The 17,162-nt window shown below is 46.1% G+C and overlaps 1 protein-coding gene across 1 annotated transcript; it reads right to left on the bottom strand.

The window, feature by feature from the left end:
- Positions 1 to 381: 381 nt before the first annotated feature.
- Positions 382 to 17,161, bottom strand: LOC144268421 (importin subunit alpha-5-like). The gene is made up of 2 exons (XM_077823321.1): positions 17,030 to 17,161; positions 382 to 957 (listed from the first exon to the last, which is right to left on the bottom strand). The coding sequence occupies exons 1-2, from the start codon at positions 17,154 to 17,156 to the stop codon at positions 770 to 772; spliced, it is 315 nt and encodes a 104-aa protein (XP_077679447.1). The 5' UTR covers positions 17,157 to 17,161; the 3' UTR covers positions 382 to 769.
- Between the last annotated feature and the right edge of the window lies 1 nt (position 17,162).

Here is a 17,162-nt window from a genome sequence, read left to right as displayed (position 1 = left end):
ATGAGACTGAAAGTAGTAAGGAGAGCTATCACTACAGAGTCCTCCTCATGCTGACAGTTTAGCACACTAAGATTTTACATCAAATGGTAATTTACAGAACAGAAACCAGTTCAAGTTAAGCTGCATAGAATAATGTAAAGGGTGAATGAGTGGGTAGAGACATATCATCTGTCACTAAGCTAGTGAGGACCAGAGTCAGGAGCATGAAGTGAGGAAGGGTTCAACTTTAACAGAGGCCACATTGTATTAGGGACTGGGCAGTGTGGTAGTTTCTCCATTTTAGAAGCCAGTTACAAAACTTGCTTTTAGGGAGGTGATAAGACTGACCTACTCACAAGTCCTTTTTGGGTTGAAAGGAAAGAATGATGGAATCCAGATCTCCAAAGTGGCCTGTAGAGACCAATTTGGGAGCTGTTTTATAATGGGACAGGTTCAGTTGTGTTCAATGTACCTAGTAACTAGAAAGCATGTCCACTGGAGGCTGTAGTTGCAGGGGACAGAGAGTTTACTCCAATATCTGTGAAGTGTTCCATATGCCAATGGCCCAGGCTGGCACATTAAGCAAAGTAATCAATCTGATACATTTTGTGCCAGGACTGAACACACCTCACAAAGGCATTCAAGGAGGCACCCAGGGAAGAATATGGGAAGGGAACTCAGGTAGATGGGGACAGTAAGGGGTTATGGAAAACATTGAAATCACTCCAACGGTGACTCAAGGCTTTACATGAGGACTGTCTGGGTGGAGGAACAGATAGGATGGGGCACCTCAGAGCTGGAAACCCTCCATGGGAGCCTCACACTGCTGGAAGATGTACTGTTGCTGGCTGAGATCCACTTGTGGGGCAATACTGCTGTCCTCGTCCTCTGACCCAAAGTAGTGCTCAATCAGATCAAAGGCCTTCTGATAGATATCCTGGTTCTCATGGCTCTGCAAGAATTCAATCTTATCCAGGCCTATATGGGAAAGAAGCAAACAAAAAGCAAAGGTCAGTCCACGGCAGACAGATATGTTCTCCCCATCCCACCCGCTACAGATAACAAGCTTCCGCACCTCCAGAAAGAGGTCTATCGCAGAAGTTCTTCTCTCTCCCATGACAACCAAAAAGACCAGGTTCCGTTACACAAGTTCTTTGTCTCCCATTGCACAACCAAATCAAGAACTGAAGCTCTGAGGGTCTGAATAGCAAAGCCTGGAAACATTTTCATGATTAGACTATGTCGGGGGTATGCTTGCTGTAGTAGTGTTCACACAGTGCTTCTGTGTGCTGGACCCATTACTCTGCATGTATAATGCAGCTGAACTACTGCAAACAGTGTTTAAAGTGGTCTGAAAAAAAGTGTGTGTGTGGGTCTGTCACCTTCTCATCTGCCTGTCCTCCAGCTCAGCAATTAATTATGTTAACCCACCCCCAAATCAATGCTATCCCCACATCAATTCTGCTCCCTCCATTCCCGCACTCATCAGTTCTGCCCCAAACAGCCCCACCTCTGCTCCTCCTGCAGCTCCTGGGTACTTCATTTCCCTCTCCCAGGCATGGAAGGACTGCAGTGGTGATCCCTTTCTCCCACTTCCAAGGCCAGTAGAGGAACAGAGGAGCTGTCCCATCATTCACAGGAGGAGAGTGGGGAGAAGGGAGCAGAACTGCTGGGCTCTTTCTGCTCCCTCCTCCTCTCCTGTGAGAATGGTATTGGTTCCAGAGGAAAACTCTGGCTGTTTTGTGCAGTAGGTCTGATTAGCTGCTCTTCCCCAGGAACTGGGCAAGTTGGGAAAGCAGCTAAGCAGAGGAACTGTTCCCCAGGGCAAAAAGAAAAGGAGTACTTTTGGCACCTTAGAGACTAACCAATTTATTTGAGCATAAGCTTTCGTGAGCTACAGCTCACTTCATCGGATGCATTCAGTGGAAAATACAGTGAGGAGATTTATATACACACAGAACATGAAAAAAATGGGTGTTTATCATGCACACAGTAAGGAGAGTGATCACTTAAGATGAGCTATTACCAGCAGGAGAGTGGGGGGGTGGGAGGGGAACCCTCTGTAGTGATAATCAAGGTGGGCCATTTCCAGCAGTTAACAAGAACGTCTGAGGAACAGTGTGTGTGTGGGGGGGGAAACAAGGGGAAATAGTTTTACTTTGTGTAATGACTCAACCACTCCCAGTCTCTATTCAAGCCTAAGTTAATTGTATCCAATTTGCAAATTAATTCCAATTCAGCAGTCTCTCGTTGGAGTCTGTTTTTGAATCATAGAATATCAGGGTTGGAAGGGACCTCAGGAGGTCATCTAGTCCAACCCCCTGCTCAAAGCAGGACCAATCCCCAATTATATCATCCCAGCCAGGGCTTTGTCAAGCCTGACCTTAAAAACTTCTAAGGAAGGAGATTCTACCCCCTCCTAGGTAACACATTCCAGTGTTTCACCACCCTCCTAGTGAAAAAGTTTTTCCTAATATCCAACCTAAACCTCCTCCACTGCAACTTGAGACCATAACTCCTTGTCCTGTCCTCTTCTACCACTGAGAATAGTCTAGAACCATCCTCTTTGGAACCACCTCTCAGGTAGTTGAAAGCAGCTATCAAATCCCCCCTCTTTTGGGCCAAAAGAAATCTGATGAGGTTCAATAAGGACAAGTGCAGGGTCCTGCACTTAGGACGGAAGAACCCAATGCACAGCTACAGACTAGGGACCGAATGGCTAGGCAGCAGTTCTGCAGAAAAGGAGCTAGGGGTGACAGTGGACAAGAAGCTGGATATGACCCAGCAGTGTGCCCTTGTTGCCAAGAAGGCCAATGGCATTTTGGGATGTATAAGTAGGGGCATAGCGAGCAGATCGAGGGACGTGATCGTCCCCCTCTATTCGACATTGGTGAGGCCTCATCTGGAGTACTGTGTCCAGTTTTGGGCCCCACACTACAAGAAGGATGTGGATAAATTGGAGAGAGTCCAGCGAAGGGCAACAAAAATGATTAGGGGTCTGGAACACATGACTTATGAGGAGAGGCTGAGGGAACTGGGATTGTTTAGTCTGCAGAAGAGAAGAATGAGGGGGGATTTGATAGCTGCTTTCAACTACCTGAGAGGTAGTTCCAGAGAGGATGGTTCTAGACTATTCTCAGTGGTGGAAAAGGACAGGACAAGGAGTAATGGTCTCAAGTTGCAGTGGGGGAGGTTTAGGTTGGATATTAGGAAAAACTTTTTCACTAGGAGGGTGGTGAAACACTGGAATGCGTTGCCTAGGGAGGTGGTGGAATCTCCTTCCTTAGAAGTTTTTAAGGTCAGGCTTGATAAAGCCCTGGCTGGGAAGATTTAATTGGGTATGGGTCCTGCTTTTGAGTAGGGGGTTGGACTAGATGACCTCCTGAGGTCCCTTCCAACCCTGATATTCTAAGATTCTATGATTCATTTTGAAGTCTTTTTGTTGAAGAATTGCCACTTTTAGGTCAGAAATCAAGTGACCAGAGAGACTGAAGTGTTCTCCGACTGGTTTATGAATGTTATAATTCTTGACATCTGATTTGTGTCCATTTATTCTTTTACGTAGAGACTGTCCAGTTTGACCAATGTACATGGCAGAGGGGCACTGCTGGCACATGATGGCATATATCACATTGGTAGATGTGCAGGTGAATGAGCCTCTGATAGTGTGGCTGATGTTATTAGGCCTCTGATAGTGTGGCCGTTGTTGGCAACGGGCTTTGTTGCAAGGATAGGTTCCTGGGTTAGTGGTTCTGGTGTGTGGTGCCTGGTGAGTATTTGCTTCAGGTTGGGGGGCTGTCTGTAGGCAAGGACTGGCCTGTCTCCCAAAATCTGTGAGAGCGATGCGTCGTCCTTCAGGATAGGTTGTAGATCCTTGATGATGCGTTGGAGAGGTTTTAGTTGGGGGCTGAAGGTGACGGCTAGTGGCGTTCTGTTATTTTCTTTGTTGGGCCTGTCCTGTAGTAGGTGACTTCTGGGTACTCTTCTGGCTCTGTCAATCTGTTTCTTCACTTCAGCAGGTGGGTATTGTAGTTGTAAGAATGCTGGATAGAGATCCTGTAGGTGTTTGTCTCTGTCTGAGGGGTTGGAGCAAATGCGGTTGTATCGTAGAGCTTGGCTGTAGACAATGGATCTTGTGGTGTGGTCTGGGTGAAAGCTGGAGGAATGTAGGTAGGAATAGCGGTCAGTAGGTTTCCGGTATAGGGTGGTGTTTATGTGACCATCGCTTATTAGCACCATAGTGTCCAGGAAGTGGATCTCTTGTGTGGAGTGGTCCAGGCTGAGGTTGATGGTGGGATGGAAATTGTTGAAATCATGGTGGAATACCTCAAGGGCTTCTTTTCCATGGGTCCAGATGATGAAGATGTCATCAATATAGTGCAAGTAGAGCAGGGGCATTAGGGGACGAGAGCTGAGGAAGCGTTGTTCTAAGTCAGCCATAAAAATTTTGGCACACTGTGGGGCCATGTGGGTACCCATAGCAGTGCCGCTGATTTGAAGGCATACATTGTCCCCAAATGTGAAATAGTTATGGGTGAGGACAAAGTCACAAAGTTCAGCCACCAGGTTTGCCGTGACATTATCGGGAATACTGTTCCTGATGGCTTGTAGTCCATCTTTGTGTGGAATGTTGTTGCAGAGGGCTTCTACATCCACAGTGGCCAGGATGGTGTTTTCAGGAAGATCACCGATGGACTGTAGTTTCCTCAGGAAGTCAGTGGTGTCTTGAAGATAGCTGGGAGTGCTGGTAGTGTAGGGCCTGAGGAGGGAGTCTACATAGCCAGACAATCCTACTGTCAGGGTGCCAATGCCTGAGATGATGGGGCGCCCAGGATTTCCAGGTTTATGGATCTTGGGTAGCAGATAGAATACCCCAGGTCGGGGTTCCAGGGGTGTGTCTGTGTGGATTTGTTCTTGTGCTTTTTCAGGAAGTTTCTTGAGCAAATGCTGTAGTTTCTTTTGGTAATCCTCAGTGGGATGAGAGGGTAATGGCTTGTAGAAAGTGGTGCTGGAGAGCTGCTGGGCAGCCTCTTGTTCATATTCCGACCTATTCATGATGACAACAGCACCTCCTTTCTCAGCCTTTTTGATTATGATGTCAGAGTTGTTTCTGAGGCTGTGGATGGCATTGTGTTCTGCACAGCTGAGGTTATGGGGCAAGTGATGCTGCTTTTCCACTAATTCCAATTCAGCAGTCTCTCACTGGTCACTCGATTTCTGATGTAAAAGTGGCAATTCCTCAACAAAAAGACTTCAAAAACAGACTCCAAAGAGAGACTGCTGAATTGGAATTAATTTGCAAATTGGATACAATTAACTTAAGGCTTGAATAGAGACTGGGAGTGGCTGAGTCATTACACGAAGTAAAACTATTTCCCCTTGTTTATTCCCCCCCTCCTTCCCCACTGTTCCTCAGACGTTCTTGTTAACTGCTGGCAATGGCCCACCTTGATTATCACTACAAAGGGTTTTCTCCCCCCGCCCCGCCCCACTCTCCTGCTGTAATAGCTCATCTTAAGTGATCACTCTCCTTACAGTGTGCATGATAAATATCCATTTTTTCATCTTTTGTGTGTATATAAATCTCCTCACTGTATTTTCCACTGAATGCATCCAATGAAGTGAGCTGTAGCTCACGAAAGCTTATGCTCAGATAAATTGGTTAGTCTCTAAGGTGCCACAAGTACTCCTTTTCTTCCCCAGGGCAGTATTAAAAATGTGCATTGCACACAGAGGCATGACAAAATCAGGCCTGGTAGTCTGGAAGCCACTACAGCATTTTCAGAAGCGCTGTCTGCATCTTATCTGTAACATCAAGCGGGCAGAACAGGATACCAAACATCAAAGTCCTGGACCACTACTGCATGATTAGTGTTGAGTAACTAATCATAGAGGAGTAGCTTCACTAGGCTGGTCACCTTGTACGTATGGATGATATATGATCCCCAAAGCCATGTTTTATGGACAGCTGAAAAAGGGAGCACTTACAGAATCATAGAATATCAGGGTTAGAAAAGATCTCAGGAGGTCATCTAGTCCAACCCCCTGCGCAAAGCAGGACCAATCCCCAACTAAATCATCCCAGACAGGGCTTTGTCAAGCCTGATCTTAAAAACCTCAAAGGAAGGAGATTCCACCATCTCCCTAGGTAACGCATTCCAGTGCTTCACCACCCTCCTGGTGAAATAGTGTTTCCTAATATCCAACCTAAACCTCCCCCACTGCAACTTGAGACCATTACTCCTTGTTCTCTCATCTGCCACCACTGAGAACAGTCTACATCCATGCTCTTTGGAACCCCCTTTCAGGTGGATGAACGCAGTTATCAAATCCCCCCTCATTCTTCTGTTCTGCAGACTAAATAATCCCAGTTCCCTCAGCCTCGCCTCATAGATCACGTGCTCCAGCCCCCAATAATTTTTGGTGCCCTCCGCTGGACTCTTTGCAATTTTGCCACATCCTCTTTGTAGTGTGGGCCCCAAAACTGGACACAGTACTACAAATGAGGCCTCACCAATGCCCAATAGAGGGAAATGATCACGTCCCTTGATCTGCTGGCAATGCTCCTACTTATACAGCCCAAAATGCTGTTAGCTTTTTGGCAACAAGGGCACACTGTTGACTCATATCCAGCTTCTCGTATACTGGAAGGCCAATGTAAAAACAATATAAGGACACTCTCAAAGTTCATCTAAAAGGTGCCCAAGTTAATCCAAACACATGAGAAGCTGCTGCCAGATCAGGATGGTGGGTACAGCTGTTGGTCTGCAGTCAAAGCCATCAAGAATAGCAGAACAGAAAAAGCCAAAGAGAAGCGTGAGCGAAGAAAGCAGAATGTGGCACACCTGTGTGGCCATCTCTGCCTGATGAGCGGATACATCTGCGGAGCCCTCATTGGTTTACATTCATACAAAAGATACACTGAAACAAAATGACTCTCATACATTGAGTAGGAGAGGAGACTCCAACTGTGTCCAGTTTTGGGTACCAAACTTTAAGAGAAATGTGGATAAATTGGAGAGCAACAAAATGATAAAAGGGTTAGAAAACTTGGCCTCTGGAGAAAGGCTAAGAAACCTGGGCACGCTTAGTTGATAAAAGAAGACTGAGTGGGGACCTGATAACAGTCTTCAGATACGTTGAGGCCTGTTAAAGAGAGGATGGGAATCAGCTATTCTCTATGTCCACTGAAGGTAGGAGAAGCAGCAATGGCGTTAATCTGCAGTAAGGGAGATTTAGGTTAGATATTAGGAAATACTTTCCAACTATAAGGGTAGTTAAGCTCTGGAACAGGCTGTGGAATCCCCATCACTGGAGGTTTTTAAGTACAGGTTAGATAATAATCTGTCAGGGATGGTTAGGTTTACTTGGTCCTGTCTCAGTGCAGGGGGCTGGACTTGATGATTTGTCAAGTTCCCTTTCAGCCCTATATTTCTACAATTCTAGAAGATGATACCTTCCCTCTCTTAATACAGCCTTTCCCTAAGCAGACCACAATCCAGCTATTGTTTAAAAAATTATTGCTCAACACAACTGAGCTCTTCAGCTATCATTCAGTATTTAATATCCCTGTATCATTTATCTTAGCATTTTATAGAGTCCATCACCATAGTACTTAAGCACTACTAATAAGCAAGCTGAGAAGCTCAGCAAAGATTGCCTCCAACTTCACTTACATGCTATTAGTATCCTGGACCATTACCAGTTAGGCCTCAGGCAGAAAAAGATACTGGTGATGGCAGATTGAAGAGGATAAGGGCCAGATATGCGAATTCATATGGCTGGACCTCTTCATAACATTTAATATAGTTGGCTATGGAATCCTGCTGTTCAGTCTCACAAATATGGCAGGGATTAGTGGGACTGTACTGTGATGTGTTCAACTGTTTCTCTTGGGCTTCATCCAGACTGTCCTGATGGGCATAAACTCCTTCAGCTTCAAATTGCTCACCTATGGGATTCAGCATTTAATGCTAAGAGGCAGGGAAACAGCATGAACTAAAATGCCAGCAATACACAGACGGTAGTCAGCTTCTCAGAGACTTGCCAGGAACTAAAAGACAGGCACTGCACTGGAAACCAATTAGAACAGTACTAATGTGGAGACAAAACAAACCTGCAGATGCCCTTAACGTTGGATTAACACAATTAATGTGAATATACTGAACCATCTGTGATCAATCTGGTTCAATTAGAATGGTCCAAATTCTCTGAACCCAATTTTGACAGTCCAGAAACCCAATGGAGGCAACTCCAAACTTGTCGGATGGAAATAGTACTAAGCCCTGGCTGGTAAGGAAATGGATTGCCCAGTAGAGTAAAAGGTCAGGGAACATTTCTCCCAACATACTGTCTGGAACTTGAGGCACCAAAACTACTCATTTATGTCACCTGGAAGGCTTCCAGGAATACTAAATATTGGCTAAATACTGGAAAATATGGATCCTTTTTCCCTCACTGACAGCTATTGTGAGTGTGCCCATATTATTTTCAAAGAGCCTCAGAAAAGAGAATAAGCTAAAAAAAAAATAATAAAAAAAAAATCACATACAGGAAGTGACTGTGTTCCAGACAGAAAGAGAGGGCCCTTTTCCAGGAAGCACAGTAGCGTTTCATGCATCCTCCAAGCTATCTACGGTGCTTTGCACCCTGTCCATCAGCCCCCTCAGGTCATTAGGATCAAAGTCTACTCCTCACTAGTATCAGACTCAGAGGAGTGGGGTGAGTTCTCCATCCTGAGGACAACGCCTTTGCCTCTTTGGAGTGCTGGCATTTCAATGTTGTGGAGGATGTTTTAGACGTCCTGTTAGGGAGTACAAAGGACTCTAAAGGGGAAGGAGATTCAAGGCAGACACTGTAGAATGCACCAAGTCAGAGCAGAAGGCTGGATGGAAGAGGGACCTTGACTTCATGCAACTGATGAAAAAGGCTTGGAATTAAGGACCTCATTGAAGTACGTAAACCCCTTAAATCTGACAGTGAGGTTAGCAGGCACATGGTAGTACCCCACTGTCCCTGTGAGCCTGAGGGAATAGGAAGAAAACTAGAATATCTGGCACTGCCTGAATGAGGGCACATGGAAAATGAGGGTGTACGGACCGGACTCCTCATTGTTTTTGTGGAAAAGGAGGGTGTATGGAAGGACCCAGAAGCAAAGAGCTGGTATTAAAGGCCAGATAATTTACAAGCCCTCCCCCATCCCTGCCCTCCCACAACTGTAGGAGATAGTCAGAACCCAGAATATCTCTCACCTTGGCCCAGGGGGTGAGGAATCAGCTGTAGACAAGAGATGGCTGGACCTGAGCTAGAAGGTACCAGGATGCCCCAATAAGGAAGACAGCTGAAGGGTGGCAGAGACTAAGCCACACTGAATCTACGGAGCTGTTATTACAGCCCCAGGATCGAGTGGTATCAGCACCCGCCAGGAACCCCCAACAAGAGCAGCAGATCATAAGCTATGCTACAAGCAAGACAGGGAGTTGTTCCCTGCCTGGATTCCCCAGACCAGAAGTGGGAGAAGGAGGAGATTAGAACAAATGAAAGAGGCCCTGTAACTGTAGGATTAAATAAAGGGAGCAGAGATCCTGAACTGCATCTGCTTATGAAGGAAAAATATTGCTGTTGAGTGCCACCAAGAAAACTCATAGGGTATGTCTACAAAGGGCATGAAGCCCAGATCTGTGGGACCCAGACTTGTGGGCTCGTGTTTCCAAGCCCGTGCTTGAGCGTTCACATTGGGGCCTCACAACTGTGCTGGAGCATCCATACTGCACTACATGACCTGACTCAAAACTTCAGGTTCTGTAGGCATATACTACCATATCCCCAAGTTCCTGTGCCCTCATCAGCCTACGCTGTTCTGTGGTTTTCTCTATAAGGGGTTGTGAAAGAACTTGTCTGCCCATCCTGCGGGAGATGGCTGGGAATGTTTTGGGTAGTTTTAGCTGAGGAACGCATCCAGACAAGCCATTTTGTGTCTGCACTCTTCTTGCAGCCAGGAGCCATCATGGATCCCACCCAGGTGGAAGAACTTCTCTATCTCATGCTCTCAGTCCTATTTTGGGACACAGGCAAAGCGTCTGCAAGATGCTGATGGACATTTCAGTGGCAGTTTTTGAACTGTGGGAGGCACCTCTCGGAGGAGGATACTGACATGCCAGTTTCAAACCAGATGATGCTGCTCATGTCTGCTGTTGCCTTACGTGCAGATTCCCTCTGCGTAGACTGGCACTTCTGGAGCAGAGCCACCAGCACAGACTGGTGGGGTCACATTGTCATATGGACGGGGATGACCAGCAGTGGGTCCAGAACTTTCGCATGAAGAAATGGACATTCCTAGAGGTTTGTGATCAGCTTGTCCCTGCCCTCCAGCACGAGGACACCCATATACGGACAGCCATGCTACACCAGAAGCAGGTCACTATAGCCATCTGGAAGCTGGCTACCCCAGACTGCTCCAGGTCCATGGCTAACCAGTTTGCAGTTGGCAAATCAACTCTGGGGATTGTTGAGAGTCCATCAGGAGTGTGACTTACCCAAGGGTGGTGGGTATAAGAAACATTCCTGAAATAATTGCTGGTTTTCAGAGAATGGGGTTTTCAAACTGCTGGGGCCCTGATGAGGTCGGGGAGGGATAGCTCAGTGGTTTGAGCACTGGCCTGCTAAACCCAGGGTTGTGAGCTCAATCCTTGAGGGGGCCATTTAGGAATCTGGGGCAAAAACTGGGGATTGGTCCTGCTTTGAGCAGGGGGTTGGACTAGATGACCTCCTGAGGTCCCTTCCAACCATGATATTCTATGTGCCTATAGTTTGCCCACTGCAAGGAACACTACTCCACCATTATGCAGGTTGACCACAGGGGCAGATTCATGGACATTAACATGGGATGCACTAGCAGGGTGCATGATGCCAGGGTGTTCCAGAGATCGGGACTTTACCTTAATTGAGAAAATAGGGCATTACTCCCACCAAATACATTGTTATAAATGACAGGTTTCAGAGTAGCAGCCGTGTTAGTCTGTATTCGCAAAAAGAAGAGGAGGACTTGTGGCACCTTAGAGACTAACCAATTTCTCTGAGCATTTCCACTGCATGCATCCGATGAAGTGAGCTGTAGCTCACGAAAGCTTATGCTCAAATAAATTGGTTAGTCTCTAAGGTGCCACAAGTACTCCTTTTCTTATTGTTATAAATAAAATTACTGTCCCCATGATTATTCTAGGGAACCGTGCTTACCCTTTGTTGCCGTACCGTGTAAAACCCGCCCTAATTTCAGAGGATCTGGCAAAAAAAGGTTCAAATGCACAGTCAGTTGCCGTAGGATGGTGGTAGAATGTGCATTTGGCAGATTTACATCCTATTGGTGCTGCCTTCAAAATAATCTGGGCGCCAATGTCACTAGTACAGTCTGTGTTATTGTGGCTTGCTGTGCTCTACACAATCCAACATTTTATTTCACACAGTTTATTTAAATGTTGCAACAATCAGTAATGCAGACCAGCTGCCATTACGGTGTTCAGCACAATAGTATAACCTAACTTTGACCCCAAAAAACCCACTCAAAAGGTCCATGTTGGCCTTTCTGGCACATTTTGGATGTACAAGCTGCACCTGGACAGGAGAGGATGAGTGCACAGGGTGCATATGTCTGTTCCATGTGCCAGTGGCTTGCCTGTGACATGCTCCAGGCACCCCCTGAATTGTCTAAAGGATGGGTGCTCTGGAGGGATCGATAGTGGTAAGGGGACTCAGGCTGTGGGTCTGGAGCAGAAGACACTGGTTGGTACTGGAGCCTGCAGTCTGGTAGCCATCAGCTGCAGTAAGTACTTGAACAGCTAATTCTGCTGCGCGCTATCTTCCTTCCTCAACAGGCCATCATGCTTCATGAATCTGTCTGCTGTGCTTTCCTTGCACTGTGCAGCCTCTCTCTCTGTCTTTCCACCCTGCAAGCATCTTTATCTTTTTGGTAGTCGAGCTGGGTCTCCTGGACCTGAATCTGCTAATTCATTTTTATTGAGCAGGTCTCCAATCCGCTCATCTTGGGCTCTTTTTCTCTTCCCCTGCTATGGATGGTCTGCAGAACCAGGCTACTGGTGCCATGTGTTATCTCTGTGGCACTGAAAGGAGAAAGACAGAACATTATTTTCTGAGCATGGTAAAAAAAAATACATTTCACAGTTTATTAAAGGAACAACTGCTACTTTCATTCATGGTCAAAAGATGCATACTTTTAAAACAATGGGCTGTATTCTACTCTATTTACACAAAATGCTGTCCACTTCAGAAATCCTTTGGAACAGCAATGAAAACCAGAAGACATCATGTTAAGACACACATACAAATCTCAATTCTAATTACTTCTCTATCCCCCTTTTTTGCGGGAGGACGGTGGAGTCTATGAGGGAAAGTTGGAGTGTGGGGCGAGAGACAACTTATGAGTGCTCTAGTTATAAGCAATGATTGTTCAATCCTGTCAGGCAGGGCAAGCTCTGGAGGTCACGATAGCCATCTGTACTAAGGAACTATTTCAGCATCTAGTGACTTGGGGGGGAGGGATAGCTCAGTGGTTTGAGCACTGGCCTGCTAAATCCAGGGTTGTAGTTCAATCCTTGAGGGGGCCATTTAGGAATCTGGGGCAAACATTGGGGACTGGTCCTGCTTTGAGCAGGGGGTTGGACTAGATGACCTCCTGAGGTCCCTTCCAACTCTGAGATTCTATGATTCTATGAATACCACATTGCAGAATGGAGGGGCAGGAGAGGGGGCTCATAACTTATAAAGTGGGACCTAATAAGTATGCCCTGTCCTGGAATGCAACAGACTGTCTGGAGTTCCTATTCCGTGAGAAGTCTACTTTCATCACCAGCCAGAAATGGTGAAAATTAGTGATAAAAATCAACAAGACACTGAATTTGCATGAAGATGCGGTACAGCCTCCTTGTTAGCACCCTGTATCCATGCAAACACCCAACTCACTGCCATTCATTGGGAATCCTAAATCTGACACGGCTCTGCTGTAGTTTAGACTCATGCGTTAAAGCCTGCAATGGACCAAACACACACCACAGTTTTGGCTGGACTCATAACAGCCCAGTTTTCTGGGAATCAATTCACAGGCATTTGGGAATAGTTTGTGCACGGCCGATTTATAAGACGTGCTGTATTACATGGGAGGGGTTTGTGAGGCTGTGAATTGTGGAGCACCAACCCATATACATACACCAATCAACGAGTAACTAGTAAAAATTTCATAACTGGTTGTGTAATTTTTCCTCCTTTTGCTGTGTCCATTTTGACTCCAATGTGGCAGTGGAGAAGGTGGGGGGTGGACCCTAAGTGGAATGGCATGGGTCCCATTCTGATTGAAATGCACAGAAATCCTGGGTTGTATTAATAATTTAATAGACTCATAAGCTGGAAATCCTTCCCTATCATATACTAATAAAAACAAACATGGCAGCAGAAACTTACCAGGCTCTGGCACTTGTTCTGATACCAGTTCTGCAGGGTACTGCTCCATAGGGCTGTCCCCGAAAAGGTCCTCTGAGTACGGACACACAATATGCTGTAGCTGCTCCAGCACCATGGCTTCTTCGGTTACCGGTCTCAGCTCCAGTGTGACTTCTTGCTCTTTATCTGGCAACTTGTTCTCCTCAGGTGGTGCCTGTAACATGGGGGTTATAAGGTCGCCATTGTCACTCAGCAGTGTCATGCACCACTGGGGCTCAGAGCAGTTCCCAGTACATGGCCAAATTCCTTGTAAAAGAGACAGGAAGACAAGAAGTCCCAGAATTGTCATTAGCATTCTTGACTTTCTGGTAGTCTGTCTCAGCCTCTTGATCCACCCTCTGCATTGATCTGCCGTCCAGTCGATCTCCAGTGCTGCCAGTCGCTCGTATATTATTTTTTATACATGGTTATTTTTCATGCTCTTACGGAAGTCAAATGCCTTGCTTGCCTCACGTCAGAGTTAAACTAGAATCCGTCTGCGTTCCTCTGGCCAGCTAGCCACTCACTTGATGCAGGACTTCATCTTGCTGCTGGCCACAGTAAATACACGAGTTCTGACTGTATTTGTTGTTTCCAGGTGAGCAGTCCACTTGGAAATGAAGGGTTAAACATAGAGCAGCTGTTTTTAAACCAGGAAGTTGCTTCTGAATTGAAGGGCTCGGAAGCACAGCCCCAGGTGATTCAGGGATAGTGTTGGCAAACTCTCCAGATACAAGTCTGGTGACCCAGACCTGAGCTGCGTCCACACTGCAAAATGCTTCGGCTCTGAACCACATCACAGTGGGATTCAGGCTCTGACCTCCCCCTCTCAATCTTGAAGTACTTGCATGAGAGGAAAGTGATCAGGAACAGCCAGCATGGATTCACCAAGGGAAGGTCATGCCTGACTAATCTAATCGCCTTTTATGATGAGATTACTGGTTCTGTGGATGAAGGGAAAGCAGTGGATGTATTGCTTCTTGACTTTAGCAAAGCTTTTGACACGGTCTCCCACAGTATTCTTGTCAGCAAGTTAAGGAAGTATGGGCTGGATGAATGCACTATAGGGTGGGTAGAAAGCTGGCTAGATTGTCGGGCTCAACGGGTAGTGATCAATGGCTCCATGTCTAGTTGGCAGCCGGTGTCAAGTGGAGTGCCCCAGGGGTCGGTCCTGGGGCCGGTTTTGTTCAATATCTTCATAAATGATCTGGAGGATGGTGTGGATTGCACTCTCAGCAAATTTGCGGACGATACTAAACTGGGAGGAGTGCGAGATACGCTGGAGGGCAGGGATAGGATACAGAAGGACCTAGACAAATTGGAGGATTGGGCCAAAACAAATCTGATGAGGTTCAATAAGGATAAGTGCAGGGTCCTGCACTTAGGACGGAAGAATCCAATGCACCGCTACAGACTAGGGACCGAATGGCTAGGCAGCAGCTCTGCGGAAAAGGAGCTAGGGGTGACAGTCGACGAGAAGCTGGATATGAGTCAGCAGTGTGCCCTTGTTGCCAAGAAGGCCAATGGCATTTTGGGATGTATAAGTAGGGGCATAGCGAGCAGATCGAGGGACGTGATCGTCCCCCTCTGTTCGACATTGGTGAGGCCTCATCTGGAGTACTGTGTCCTGTTTTGGGCCCCACACTAGAAGAAGGATGTGGATAAATTGGAGAGAGTCCAGCGAAGGGCAACAAAAATGATTAGGGGTCTAGAACACATGACTTATGAGGAGAGGCTAAGGGAGCTGGGATTGTTTAGCCTGCAGAAGAGAAGAATGAGGGGGGATTTGATAGCTGCTTTCAACTACCTGAAAGGGGGTTCCAAAGAGGATGGCTCTAGACTGTTCTCAATGGTAGCAGATGACAGAACGAGGAGTAATGGTCTCAGGTTGCAGTGGGGGAGGTTTAGATTGGATATTAGGAAAAACTTTTTCACTAAGAGGGTGGTGAAACACTGGAATGCGTTGCCTAGGGAGGTGGTGGAATCTCCTTCCTTGGAAGTTTTTAAGGTCAGGCTTGACAAAGCCCTGGCTGGGATGATTTAACTGGGAATTGGTCCTGCTTCGAGCAGGGGGTTGGACTAGATGACCTTCAGGGGTCCCTTCCGACCCTGATATTCTATGATTCTATGATTCTATGATTCTCCTCCCCAGCAGTGTCCACTGGACTGAGTCAAGAGGGGTTATTGACTCAAGCCAAACTAATTTCTGGGTGGACGGAAAGGGGCTTGGCTTCAAATCTATGTCTGAGATCTAACTTAGTGTGCTGTATAGATGTACCCATAATTGGCACAAACAGAGTAAAAAGTTAATGTGCATATACCACTGTGACAGAATGTATCTGTGTCCACACCCTACACACTCGTGTAATAATCTTTGTATAATATAGGTCTCGTAAGGTATCATCTGAAAACTCATAATTTGCTGGTCAATATTGTCCTGATAAAACGTGTGGCAACAGTGTATATGAAGTTATAAGATTTCCCTGTACAATGTTATTAACACATATTCCAAACTAAGGTTGGCAAACAAAAGAAGGTGTGTTCTGCTTAATTTGCATTTAAGCAGTAAATCATCAAGAGTCATCAAGCAGGAAGGGAGTTCAAACAGAGGGGAAAACTTGCAGGGAATATCCTTACACAGACACACAGTCTTCTGAATCTCAGCTGAAAATGTTTTCCAAGAGGGGGACTGACACTATAACCAGAAGGAATCAATGATCCAAGGGACCCCCTTCTCTCTTTCAAGAAGGGGTCCTGATCTATGAAGTTTGGCCTGTAAGACTGCTGAGAGAGCTCGTGGTGAGAAAAACCTTGCTTTGAATTTAACCGTTTGTTAAGTTAGGTAATAGTTTTGTTTTACCCTTATTTTTCTTGTAACCATTTCTGACATATGCCTCATTACTTGTATTCACTTCAAATCTCTCTCTTTGTAGTTAAACTTATTTTACTGTTTTATCTAATCCAGCGTGTTTAAATTGAAGTGTCTGATGAACTATTTGGAATAATAAACTGGCATATTATTATCTTCAAGAAGTAACGGATTTAATGTATTTGTATTGTCTAGGAGTGGGCTGGACAGTACAGGACATATATTTCTGGGGGGAAATCTAAGATTGGGAGTGAGTTGGGATCACCCTGTACTATACCCAAGACTGGTAAGAGCCAAGGTGGGGCTGGCTGGCTGCAGCTCACACACAGACACAGCTGGGAGTGACTTACATGCTGGATGCTGTTTATGATCAGTCCAGACTGGAAGCTACAGCAGCAAAGAGGTGTAATGGGCACCCAAGGTAAGAAGGCAGGAGTGACAAGCTACTCATTAGTATAGGCTGTACCATGGCTATGTCACAACTTCCTCCAAGCTGTTTGTGGGCAGAGCTAAACCAGGAGTTGGAGCACAATGATGGATGGACACTTACCTAGGAAAAGTTCTTTTTCAGGGGGTTACGACAAGTGATGATAATGAAGTACTCAAAAGCACAGCTCCCAGGCTGCTGAATAACCAAAGGGCTCCTGATTACTGCCATCTAACACCTATCCTCTACAGAGATTATGCTCTTACCGTATGCTTCTTCAATAAGAGCGCAGTAGGGATTAATGCCAGTGCCACTGCGCTTGGCTTCCTGCTCTCCGAGTCTCAGGATGTTCTCCAGCCCATTCAGTGCCACCTGCACAATCTTTGAGTCCATTACTGT

This window comes from Eretmochelys imbricata, chromosome 1 (assembly GCF_965152235.1).
Source record: "Eretmochelys imbricata isolate rEreImb1 chromosome 1, rEreImb1.hap1, whole genome shotgun sequence".
NCBI classification, from domain to species: Eukaryota; Metazoa; Chordata; order Testudines; family Cheloniidae; genus Eretmochelys; species Eretmochelys imbricata.
This window is presented reverse-complemented; position numbering and strand designations above follow the sequence as displayed.

Bases quoted from the DNA above. Each gene is read 5' to 3' on its own strand.
- LOC144268421 (XM_077823321.1), bottom strand. From the start codon at position 17,156: ATGGACTCAAAGATTGTGCAGGTGGCACTGAATGGGCTGGAGAACATC. The intron at 958-17,029 runs GTAAGAGCATAA...TTTCCCATATAG, and splicing joins TCTTATTGAAGAAGCATACG to GCCTGGATAAGATTGAATTC.